At 46.1% G+C, this 12,665-nt stretch overlaps 1 protein-coding gene and 1 long non-coding RNA gene across 3 annotated transcripts in view; one reads left to right on the plus strand and one right to left on the minus strand.

Moving 5' to 3' along the window:
* Positions 1–64: 64 nt before the first annotated feature.
* LOC148322451 (uncharacterized) lies at positions 65–903 on the plus strand. Its single transcript, XR_015846617.1, has 4 exons — positions 65–372; positions 456–550; positions 726–755; positions 824–903. It is a non-coding gene; the product is annotated as an uncharacterized LOC148322451 (long non-coding RNA).
* Positions 904–1,226: 323 nt separating this feature from the next.
* tex2 (testis expressed 2) overlaps positions 1,227–12,665 on the minus strand; it is a 39,447-nt gene continuing 28,008 nt past the window's right edge. For both annotated transcript variants that reach the window (XM_088316576.1, XM_088316577.1), the window contains exons 4-14: positions 9,890–11,558; positions 9,326–9,526; positions 8,425–8,770; positions 7,333–7,592; positions 7,015–7,158; positions 6,448–6,547; positions 5,831–5,951; positions 4,762–4,884; positions 4,330–4,539; positions 3,701–3,821; positions 1,227–2,786 (exon numbers count right to left, since the gene is read on the minus strand). In XM_088316576.1, the coding sequence (XP_088172702.1) occupies positions 2,637–2,786; positions 3,701–3,821; positions 4,330–4,539; positions 4,762–4,884; positions 5,831–5,951; positions 6,448–6,547; positions 7,015–7,158; positions 7,333–7,592; positions 8,425–8,770; positions 9,326–9,526; positions 9,890–11,533 (3,420 nt within the window). In that variant the 5' untranslated portion in view covers positions 11,534–11,558 and the 3' untranslated portion in view covers positions 1,227–2,636. The remainder of the gene's footprint in view (positions 2,787–3,700; positions 3,822–4,329; positions 4,540–4,761; positions 4,885–5,830; positions 5,952–6,447; positions 6,548–7,014; positions 7,159–7,332; positions 7,593–8,424; positions 8,771–9,325; positions 9,527–9,889; positions 11,559–12,665) is intronic.

Genomic DNA, 12,665 nt, shown 5'->3' on the forward strand with positions numbered 1-12,665 from the left:
TTCCTGAAATGAAACCAGTGAGAGGGCGGTACTTCGGTGTGGACGTGCAACGGGAGTGGAGGAGGGGGAGGAGCACCAGCCAATAGGAGACGAGTACAGCCGCCGGAAAAGGTATAAACGACTTCCGGGTGAGCGTCCGGGATCATTGCGGTTGAGGCAAACCTTAGCTAAACATGCCTCCCTCGCTGGTTAGGCGGCATCTAAATGGAAGTGTGTGCTTGATGGCCGAAAATTACTTAATTAGCCTTTTATTTAGTCGCTTTAATCCAACATGATGCTTTTATTATGTTGGTTTTCGTAATTTGCTCAAGTGCTGTTTAGTCACGTTGCGTCAGCATGGCCACTAGGCCGCATCGATTGACAAATACTACGGTAAGGAATTTGCTTTACTCCGCACAAAAATCACAGAGGTGGTTGAATTTTACCCTAACGTGTTATTTAAATTTTTTGTCCAGGTGTGAAAGCTCAGTCTTGCTGAAATAGTCGTCACGTTGCAGCCACGTGGTGTAAGCACGTGGTGCAGCACATGGTGGAGGCCGTTCATGAGAACGTAAGTATGCGTTCATAATGAATTTAAAGTCGCTTTTTTTGTTCATGATGATTATCATCGCGTTAGACTTCTGATGTAAAATGAAGTCAACCAAAAATCTGATCGCGCACCGTGTACGTTTTATGCGAGGTTTGTGTACTATTTTGTGTACTAATATTTCTATCTTCTCATGCAGCCTTCAGTGACGTGTTGCATAAAGAAAAACGTAAGTGTAAATTGGGAAGATTGTTTTGAATATTTGCAAAAGTCTCATGCTTTGTTTCCTCCCTCCAGTCAGACATTTGGATCTGGATTCATTTGGCTTGGAAGAGCATTATCTATCGTCAAATAAAGCACATTTTGTCACCAACAAAGAGTCATTGTATGTCTTTTTTTGGGGGGGGGGGCATGAATAACACACTATACATAAAACCTGTTTTTTCCAGAGTTACTTGGTTCCTTTCCCAAGTTTCTCCTAGAAAGCATGACACAGTTATAGTGTAATTGTTGCACAAAAGATGGGCAGTGAGTGTTATTTTTTTACAATTACTTGGCAGTAAATTTCCTCAAAAACTGGAAATACTAGAATAACGAGAAATGCTTGACTGTAGACTAGGTGTCTTTTACGGGTCATTTCCCAACTCAGATTAGGTATAAGGAAAGAAGTCCATAACCTCCATTCATCAGCACTTTTTTTTTTTTTTAATTGATCCACAATGACCTGAACTATAACATTCGGACATCACTGAACACAACAGTAATGTTTCTTCACAGCGAAAATGAACATCAAAACTGGTGGAAACAATTTGTACAACAATAATGGCACATTTTTTTTTTTAAAGCATGGCCGCAACAAATGTTTTACGTGGAGGAATGTTTGCTTATAATAAAGGCACTTTCTGCCTCATACACGTAACCAACGCCCAACGGAAACAAAAGCGGCCTGTAAAGCAACTAAACCGCCAAATGATTTGTTGCTTCAGTCGCGCGCACTGTACAGGATAAACGGCAAAATAAGCACTCATTGGCTGGATGTCTTGCTGACCATCTTTCATCTCACAAATTGTGAAAGTGTTCCCTCACCATATCGATCAACCTTCATTTGGGTCGCTCCGAACAGAACTGCGGCTTCATCTCTCCACAATGTAAAGTTCTCTAACTTAAAAAGTGAAAAGCACACTTGTCACCCTCTAGAATTGTACCACACAAATGTCTTGACAATATTAAAACATTATGGCTAAAATCCAAAAAACAGCATGTTTTTGACCCCCCCCCCCCAAAAAAAAAAAACTCAAGTATTTATTCCCTGCAGATGACTGTCCGTCTGTGAAATGTACAAATTTGAAAGCAAAAGCACTCAAGACATTTGCCACTAATTACCCTTCTAGCCGAACTTAAAGAATGCTTTGGCAATAATAAATAAAAATAAAAAACATCACAGGCTTTTGAATGAAAAGTTGTTGCTAAGAAGCACATCCGTCATATATAACTCGTATAAATACATTCATCAGATTTCGGCAAAGGTTTTATCTGCTGTGTCAGCACATACTGTAAATTAAAATTTTAAAGTCCCTCCCGCGCATTAAATACGATTTCAGTTCAAAGCAGACAGCCTGGACTGTATCCGCACGCACGGGGTTTCAAACTCTTCCTCTCGCCATTGACCTGTTTGCATACACGTGCCAGGCGCAGGCTGCAAAGATGAACGCTAGAAATTTGTGTACTCATACACACACGCGGGGGTTATTTTTGTCATCATTCCCGCAAATGTTTGCTCACTCGGGTCGACAGGCTTTTCGCAATCCCTTGTAAAGGGAGCAAAAAATACAACGCTGTACAACTCAAATTTGGTGCAGCTGAACATCACAGGTTGATGGTTCAATTATTCAATCGAATGGCTATTTGGCAAAGCACCACCAATCGAGACTCAGCGGTGGGCAACTCCGGTCCTCCAGTTGCCCACCTCTGGTCTAGACATCCAATCTTTTGGAGTTGGCCACAAATGATGACAAAATGTCCATTCTGAGCCACACACACACACACACACTCACTCAGGTGCAATGTCGACATATTGCCATGGCGAAAAACAGCCAACCGGACGTCGTCTTCACATGTAGGAGACCTCAGACTCTTCAGATTCCGGGCCCCTCAAGGCATCGTTTGACTCGGTAATCAAGCTGGCATTTGAACGCGTGTCCATGGCGGAGTGCATGATGGGTAGCCACAAGTCATCCATGTTTGGCATGACGAAGATTTTCTGTCGGGAAGACAAAATATACCGTTGGGATCGTTGACTTGATATTATTACAAGCTGAATAAATAAGTGCTTGAAATTTTTTTCCTTGTTTTCTGAAATGGCTCAAATATTTCTTTCATGTCTGATGTTGTGATGTTATGCCTGCTTTGTAGTGTTGAGCTTTGTTGTGTTAAATGACGACCACAAAGGTCGCCAATTCCAGGGTACCTATTTGGAGTGTGATAGCCAATTGAGCTTGTGATTAATCGAAGCATGAGGTCAATTACAGCAAATTTGATCAAATAGAGCAGGCGTAGGCAAACTACGGCCCGGGGGCCACATGCGGCCCGCGAAACGTTTTAATCCGGCCCGCCGAACTTGAAAAAAATTAAATGAATAAACCTTGTTAATGTTTTCTTAATTAATACTGTGGTGTGTCAAAGACACATTTTTTTTTGTAATCCTTTTGTTCATTTTAATTTAAAATTAAATGTATTTTTTTTTTCTCCGATGAGGTGAGGTTACCGAAACGCTCCATCCATCTGCTCCTGGTCCGGCCCCCTCAGTCAAATTTTAGAACCCATTGTGGCCCGCCAATCAAAAAGTTTGCCCACCCCTGAAATAGCGTAATGACCCCGCCCACCGAAGTCCGCTAATGGTACGCGTGTGTACAACCCGACAGGGGCACTTTGCTGCAGTAGCGTGAAGGCGTGCCTCAAGGCAGCACTCCAAATGCCTCGGCTATTTATTACGCTGCTTTGAAGTGCGTGTTTGGGAAGCAGCCATCAATTAATAGCACTGTTGAAATTTACAACCTCCATTTGCACCTTGAAACATGAGCAACGTAACGTGCTCAAGGTTTCCAAGTTCATAAACGTCTCAGAATTGGCGACTTTATGAATTCACAACCATTCAAGTGGAATGTCACCGCGTACCTGAAACTCCTGGTCTAGTTTCTTCTCAATCCAGTCGGTCACGTGCACTAGAGTCACCTCCCTCTCTCCGAGTTTGGGCCGCGCTTTGAGCTCCAGGTGAGGTGGACTGCGGAAACCGTACCTGAGTGACCCAAAAGGAGACAAGACATGAATGGGGCATGTGACCCCCAACAAGGGGCTTTACAAACTGTCCAAATCAAACATTGTCTTGCAAACCGCATCCAGCAGAGGGTACAATTGCTGCATTCTTAAATGAGCACCTCTTCTGCCTAAAAACCCAACCCTCTATATTTTAGATATTCAAAGGTTGCCAGTTACGACTTTCTGGTGTGTTGATTCGCCCCCAATCACAAAACGCGTTCATCAACTTCGACGTAAGGCCAGCGAGACGGCTCACTGGAACCAACTTGTGATCTGATTGGCTATCGCAACTGTCTGTGTCTGAAGGCCTCGGACGAATAGTATTGTGAAATCTGCCTGGCAACACGAGCTAGCTGAATTCTGATTGGATAAAAACTCTCACTAAAAATACAACACTAGGATATAATATGACATCAATATGAAAAATATGATCATGATTTCTTGATTACCGCCCACCACTGCTAAAACCTCCTGGGACGTGTACTTACCATATCCTGTCTGTAGGAGGCGGTGGTACGTTGACGGCAAGAGTCCCCCGGCACTCCTGCACCTCCACAGTGAGCAGCAGCGGCGTGTTGGCGACCTCCTCCATCTTCTTCTTGATGAACTCGGTCTCTGTAGCCTTCTGGAAGTACTTTGACTTGGCGATCTTATCCACAAAGCGCATGATCTTGCTGGGCCTGTGGCCTCCCACGTAGCTGAGCGAGCATCCAGAAAGAAGCAGAGGGAGATGGAAGGCGAGCAGTGAGTCATGTTGATTATTTATTAATGACGCTGCCGCGAAGCCCCCGTAATGGAAAAGAGTGGGTGGGTGCTCCATTAAATCAGCAGCGAGACATCGGTAAATTGAAGGTTAGAACATTCCGTTTGGACATATTATTATGTATTTTCAAATGTCGCTTTGAGGGATGTTGACTCACCCTTCACCTCCAGGGAGAACAGCTTTGTCACTGAAAAGTTCCGGGGGATCCTCCTCATCTGAGGAACCAGCACTGGACGACTCTTCGTCGCTGTCCGCCAGGCAATAAGTCCGTGGCCTTGACCTGCGGCAGACACAAAAAAGGAATTGGGATCACGGCGATCCATCAACAAAACATCAAGCATGCATATTTTTTTTTTTTTAAAGAATTTCTCATTGCACAAATTGTTTCATGATGCGCATCGACGACAGACCAGCGATGGTTCACATCATATGGCATAGGGTTGTAACAATTTTGGATTTTAGTTATTTAATTTTTTAGTATTAGCTTTTTTTTTTGTTTCTTTGTTTTTATTAGATGGCTTATTCATGGAGTGCAAGTAGTAAAGTTAAATAAATTGAAATTCCTAAATGACAGAGTCTTTCTGTATGGTCGTACAGTAACAGTGAAATTTATTTAAAATCTCAAAAGCTCACACATGAAATTAATTGACAATGAGAAAAACAAGGGACATTTTCGCTAAAATTAATTAATCTTATAGTTTCTTTTCTAAGTCAAATGGAGTTTGAGTTACTTATAATTTTTTAAACCACTCCTTTTCATTTTATTTTACGATCATTTTTTTTTTCAATTTTCATCTCAGTTATTTTGTTCGTTTCCATTAACGATAATTACCTGGCCTTATCTCAGCATGCTTGGACAAGCTTTTCTGGTAACCTCACCTCATCGGAGAAAAATAATACATTTAATTTTAAATGAAAGTGAACAAAAGCATTGCAGAAATATATATATGTCTTTGAAAAAGCACAATATTTAAAAAATAAAACATTAACAAGGTTTATTTATTTAATTTTTTTCAAGTTCAGCGGGCCGGATTAAAACGTTTAACGGGCCGTAGTTTGCCCACGGCTGGTCCAGACAGATGGTTTCACATAAAAGGGAAGGAATCAGATGTGACAGCTATTATGACTCCAAACAGTAACATGTCTACTTGAATCCTTTGAGCGAGATTGCTCTGACAATGCTACAGAGCAAAAAAAAAAAAAAAAAATGAGAGCGAAGGGCTCACCACTCCTTGCCGTGCTCGCCGAGACCTTCGCCCTCCTTGCCCAGACGGGCGAGATTCATCTTGGTCTCCAGAGTCATGAGGAAGGAGCCCGTGTAGGAGACCTCCAGGTCAAACCACAAACCTGGATGGACACAGAGACAAATCAAAATCTTTGGACCCACTGTGGTTGTCATAGCGATTGAACGATTGTTGTTGGTGTCATGCCATTCCATCCCTCTGTTCTTCTGCCAGAAAGCGGTTTTATCCTGGAGTGGATGAAAAGGTCAGACCTCGGCCAGCAGCACTTCCTCGCTGGGTGAACTTCCTGTTTTGATCGGATTTGCATCCCCCTGCTGTTTGCTCCACATGTCCTAGTTTTCCAATTACAACGACTGTTGTGTGTACTCTCCCTTCAATCTGTACGATAAAGCTTAGTGGGGCAAACGGTGTTCAAGTTCAAGCCAGAATTGGGTTCCTTCAGCTCAGGGCCGGCCCTCGTCTTCTGGGGGCCCGAAGCAACGTTTCCCTTGTGGGTCCTCTAACTGATCCGCAGCACTAGCTAGCTAATTGACAGCAGTGCGGTCATTGAAGCCTGTCTCGGCGGCGAATGGACATTTTGGATGTGAGTCACTTCCCACCTTGGTGGTCCACGGAGGGTCCGGAGGCACCGAGAATCTTGGGAATGGAGAAGCCCATATCGAGTTCCGTCAATGTCAGCTCATTCATAACATATGGCAGCTGAAAAAAAAAAAAAAAAAACACACACAATAAGGTTACGCTTTAAATTTCAATTCAAGTGACTTCAAAGAGGCACCAGAGAGTTGGCAGACAATAACGACTCAGTTAATGTTCAAAGATCGCCCCCTGCACACCCGTGACCCGAGGTAAATTATTCGTTTCAGAGAATTGTGGGCGACGGGATTGGAACCATTCTCTCCGCATTTGTCTCACTCCCCATTGGACGAGCTAGGAGCTGTTAGAAAAGTGCAGTTGTTTGTTTACATTCAAATGTCAACTGTGACTGCGATATTAGACCTCCTGTATGCCAATTTGAAAGAAGCTCTTCTCTGATTGGTCACAAGGAAGTAAACAAGAAGAAAAGCCCAATCAGGATAGATTACACCAGATAATAAAAAAATCTGCGTTCAAATTTGACACATTGAACCGGGGCCAAAGGGGAGAAAACGAACTTGAGTACCACCCACCCGGATCTTACTGAGCTTCATTTGAATCTTTTTGGAGACAACATTGGCCCAGTACTTCTCTCCCAGGAAGTCCCAGAATATTCGTCCCAGAAATGCGTTGACCCATGCTTCTGGTTCAGCCGACTCGTCTGAGCTCTTGGACACCTGAGGGGCGCACATACACATTTGCGCACGCAAGATGACGGCAAAGCACTACTTTGGTCTAAATGATGCTCCACAACTCATTTCAACATGGCTCCTTGGCACCAAGATGCCAAAAGATGGCAGCTAAGCAACACTTTCATGCTTAGGAGGGAGCACACCTGGTGTGTTTCTTACCTTTTTGCTATTTTGCGGGCTTCTCTCAGGGCTGTGAGCAGGACTTTCATCGGCGAGCGGGCTTGCCGGCGCAGGCTGCTGGTTGACCAACTTGGCCATGTACAAGTTGTAGTCCAAGAGCATCTTCTGCTTGGAGGAACTCTCCCGGTGGCGAGGCTGAGGGTGGCACAGCTCGTCGGAGCTTCCTCGGCCGCTGCTGCCGTTGTCGGCCTCCTGGCCGCCGACGGACTGGTTGCTGTGGCTGTGGGGGGGCTGCAAGGCTAAAATAGAAAAGGTGCAAATTGGGGACATGATAAGAAGAAGAAAACAGGCTGGTGAAAAGCTGAACATTTTCATTTTACCGTGGCTTGAATTTTACATTCATGCCAACACTTTCAGGCTAATATTTTTGTCGCCTTATTCACCAACATTGGAGGGGGAAAAAAAAAAACACACAACCCTTCTACATCACTGCACGAAATAATATACATCACGTCCCTTGCAGAGAGAAAGAACATTAGCGCAAATATAACAACGTTGTAATTCTGCACTAATGCGAAGTGAACGAGACATTAAGACAATGCGATGAAGCAAATTCATGATCATTAAGACACTTTTGCTCAATTTACAGCATCGGGCCAAAATGGGAATCATCATCATCAGATCACGGGCCCATGTTTTGTGCCGGCTCAAATAACGGGTGGGCGTTTATTTACTCAACTGCGAGCAAGTCGCCACATTTAAATTGACCTGAGTGGCCGTTTACATGTTTTAGTGGCACACCGACACATTTTAAACCGCCTCAGCGCTTAACTATTTCACCTGACAAGGATTCACTTCGTCTGCGTGTGAACAATTAGAGAGCGAGAGAGAGAGAGAGAGAGAGAGAGAGAGAGAAAAAGAGATCGAGAGAATTTATTTAAAAACACACAGCTGGAGCGCCTCGTTGTCATGACTTGGAAAAAAAATACTTGCAAAATTTTTTAATCATTCAAATTTGGAAGGATTAACAACAACACCCATTCATGTACTGTAATGCTGCTGTATGTGTGTGTGTAGGTGTGTGGGGGTGTGTGTGTGTGTGTGTGTGTGTGTGTGTGCGCGCACACTGACCACTCTTGGGCAGACTGCCGCCTCGCCCGTCACACTTCATCTGAGACGCAAGCAGAAATCTCCGGAACCACTCCTCCTTTTCCCGCCCCGTCCTCCCAAACAGATAGATGGTCAGATCCCCTCCTGCGGGCGTCGGCTTCTTCTGCTCGTCCGCAGACGCTTCGGCTTTTTCGACCTTGTTGTCCACTTGCTCTGCTTTCTCACCCAGCGTCGTCGCCTTGTCCTCTTCGGCCTTCTCCCCTTGGACCTTGGACATGAAGTCATCCTGCTTGGCCAGTTCAATGCAAACGGGGTACTTCTTGTTCCAAACTCTTTTTCTCGCGAGGCTCTGCGGCATCAGGTAGATCTTTGGAGGAGGGGACATATTTAATAAAGGTACAATATTTCACTGAGGGGTGGCCTTAAAGGGAAGTCAACCCCCCCCAAAAAATTTTGGCAATAGAATATTCTACACATCTTCACTAGTCTAAACACGGCATTCTGATTAACTCATTCACTGCCAGCCGACTGATAAAAAAAAAAAAAAATGATCTTTGACATCTTTAGCCGTCAATGGCAGTAAATGAGTTAATATTGTGTTTGTGGAATATGAGTCATGCGGCAAAATCAAACTGTTTTTAGCCATTTCAGGGGGTGGCCATTTTTGGCAACTGAAAATCGCTCCGTTTCGACTAGTCTGCCTGTATAGAACATTCTCGTCAAGAAAATTTGGTGGCACCTTTGAGACTAACTGGTTTATTTGACTGTACACGACTGCTTTGTCAAGTAAAGAAAATTTGTGGGTTGACTTCACCTTTAAGCTAGCTCTAACAAAATCATGTTCTAAAAGATTTTTTTTAAGTGAAAAAAAAAACGTATCTGGGTCTATGTGAAAAGGGCCAACAAATTTTAGCTACGACACCTTGCTGTCAGTCAGGTCATAGATCTTCTGGCTGATGTAGGTGACATCGGGCTTAGGCTCGTTGTGAGAGGCACGGCGGGAGATGTTGCGGTTTGGTTTTGACAGTCGCAGGACGGAACCTTCCAGGCGTACGAACACCGAGTGCGTTAGGGTTGCGTGGTACATCTCTGGGTCGTAGCTGTGGATCTCGTTCATCCAGCCCTGAGATGTGGTGGGGATGCAAGAAAAAAAAAAAAAAAGGTTGAGATATAATCTTTACTGCTGCAGGTCTACCCGATTCTGGCAGGTTTGATATAGTTGACGACCAGAGCTGGGCATGGGTTGGGGGCTGACAATTTTTATGATGAAGGTCGAAGGGGCGAGACCGGAACGGCAGGGGGACTGACCGTCAGAAAAGTGTCAAGCGCCCAGCTCTGTTGACGACACGACTGCATGTGATGTTATGCTAATTAATTTGCTTCGTGGCCGCTTGGGAATGTCCAAGAGTGCAGAGCATGCTCTCCCTAGAGAACAGTGCCTAATAGCGCCCATCTGAAGGATTCAACCTTTTTTTTTTTGTCTCACCTTGAATATACCCGGTTCTTTGATATCAAGCTGGGTCGCATTCCAAGGATCTATCCTGCGTTTTTGCTTCCTCGTTCCCAAGCAGAATCGGCGTGGAGCTGACAGCCAAAGGACCACAATGGCCAAGGTCAAGCCGGCAAACATCCCTCGGACCACCGCGCAGACGTACGGTGGGAGTGGAAGGACCAAGTAGCAGTACAGCAACTGCGTCAGGCAGACCAGCCCAACCCAAGGCGCGGTCTCCACTTCCTCCTCTTCGTCTTCCTCAATATCCATCTCACTGCACGAGCCGGTGCTGCCAGTATGGAGCTCCCGCGATCCAGGACGCTCCCCGTCTGGAGTCTCCGTGTCGGTACACAAGTCAAAGTCTTCGCTGTAAAGCTCACAGAAATCCTCGTCGTCCTGACGGGCGACAAGGGAGCAGCGGCCGAGATTGAGCGACGGCGACCTGGCCAGGGTGGACGTGGAGGTGTGGCCGAGAGTCGGCGCTGGTGTCAGTGAGGGAAAGGAGAAGAACACGGAATCGGGTCCTCTCCCGGCGGGCGCTCGCTCGTCGTCTTCCCCCTCGGCTCCGTCCTCCTCCTTGATGCTGTAGTTGTAAGCTTCCGAGTGGCCGTTAACTGCCGAGATGCCGCTTAACTCCGACGCGCTCGATGACAGCAGTCTGGCTCGATGGGGGCCGCTTCCGACTCCGCCGGTGGCCGATTCCTCGCCCATGATCTTACTAAAAAGTTGCAGCGGGTCCGACATCACCTCGGAGAGACGCCGTCGCGTATCTTCTATTTTGGCTTCGACCTCTTGAACCTTGAAGAAGGACCTGCCGTCCGGCGACATGGTGGGAGACGAGGGGGCCGTTTTGGAGTCTCCGCCGACCTGACTGGCAATGGCGGGGGCGGAGGACAGGCGAGGCTGGGAGAACTGTTTGAAGAGCTGCATGTTGCGAGGAGGAGGCCGCTGGGACGGCTGGACTTGTGGCAGCTGCGGTGCGTGATGGAGAACTTGCTGAGCAGAACCGTCCTGGTGCTCGGACTTTGACGAGTCCGTGGAAAGGGACTTGACGAAAGATTTCATTAAGTGTCTGTGGCGGGCGTGCGACGGCGCCACCGAGGTCGTCGGCGGGACGGGTTCGCGAGCCTCGACGTCATTGGACAAGGACCGGACCAAGCTGAGGAAAGGTCTGGAGGAGGATAGCCCGGCGGACTTGCAGGGGGAGGAGGAGCTGGAGCTTGTGGCGGGAAGATTGGCTAAGGGACGCTCGTTTGGCCAGGACGAGCTGGTGGGAGGAGAGCAGTTGAGTTGAGGACTGCTGAAGGCGGGAATGATTGTCATGGCTGGAGAGGCGGCGTCTGTGCGAGGATTTACTCTCGTGGTCTCCGATTCAAAAAGCAGCTCCTCCTTTGAGCGGAAAAGCTCCAGACCTCCTGCAGCGTGGAGCTCAGGTTTGCCTCCGGCGTCTACTTCATACAGCTCGTCTTCCTCGTCGTCCTCCTCCTTGCCCAGAGCGGAAAAGTGGATGGTGATGGTGTCACGCGAGAGCGAGCGCTGAACCTGCAGCTTGGGTCCAGGCGTGTGCCGAGAGGGGGGCGTCTCGGCATGATGGCTACCTCCCCTGCTGCTGCTGCTGCTGCTGCTGCTGCTGCTCATCGCCACCCAGCGCGCGGCTCACAGCCTGGAGGGCAACAACACGCGTTCAATAAGATGAAATCACTCATTTGGTGGCAAAAAGTGAACTCTGAAGGAACTCGCCGGGATCGCATATGGAACCCTTGAATTTGACATTTTTATGTTTAGTGGTTTTATTTTGAAACGATTTCACATTTGTGTGTATTAGAGTGCTTTGGCGAAAAAGTCTGGTTCTGTTTTTCACATGTCCAAATGATACGTGAAACAAAAAGTATTGTGACTCGTGTGTACGGCGAACATCGCTGCTATCTGAAATCAATGCAATTCCCGCAAAAACACATTCAGCCTCCGCGCTACTCAAGCATATCAATGTGATTACAGAAACACGGCCTCCATCGAACGCAACACGGAACCGTCATCCATCATGCGCCGATTTCCACTCAACGAGGCCTCATGTCGACATTGTGCACGTTTGTTCTTATTTCAAATGAGACGGTCCCCTCTAGTACTATTAAACATGCGCACTCACACACACGCGGACGCTGTTTGCACTCTCTCTGGAGGCTGGCTTCAAATGACCGTTAATGGAAGGAGGCGGGACAATCCAGTTAACTTGCCGGATTGTCGTTGAAGGCCAAAACAAAGCGAGGGGCTCTGTGGATGGAAATGGATCGCATTCTCTTTTCTTTTTTTCTTATTTGGGTACATTTCACTTTAACGCAATGGGTGCACAACCCAGAGAAAATACAGAAGCAGGCAGTAAAATTATAAAGCAAAAGGAAGATTAGACGAAATATTGTAGAGTGGATTACTTTGAAAACGACCACATTCTCACGACCATTTGAACCGAAACCAAACCACTTGATCACTGTTTGCTAGCGACATGAATCACTTTCAGAATATGATTCATGAAAGAAAATCATGACAGCTCATGATAAACACACCCCAAAAAATATTTTTTTTATATATATATATTTTTTTTTATAAATCCTCGACCTCGTTAGGATCCACATGTCAAAGCATCAATGCATACCAGGAAGTAAATCACGCAGTTGCCATGCCAACAGCGATGAGCTTATTATTATTGTGCTCGGCTTTTATCCTCATGGCCTCCTTTTTTTTCTTTTAAACAAGAAAAGTTACATTTTGCTCT

The sequence above is a fragment of the Idiotropiscis lumnitzeri genome, chromosome 15, assembly GCF_059441095.1.
Source record: "Idiotropiscis lumnitzeri isolate Australia: NSW breed Sydney's pygmy pipehorse chromosome 15, RoL_Ilum_1.0, whole genome shotgun sequence".
Lineage (NCBI taxonomy): Eukaryota > Metazoa > Chordata > Actinopteri > Syngnathiformes > Syngnathidae > Idiotropiscis > Idiotropiscis lumnitzeri.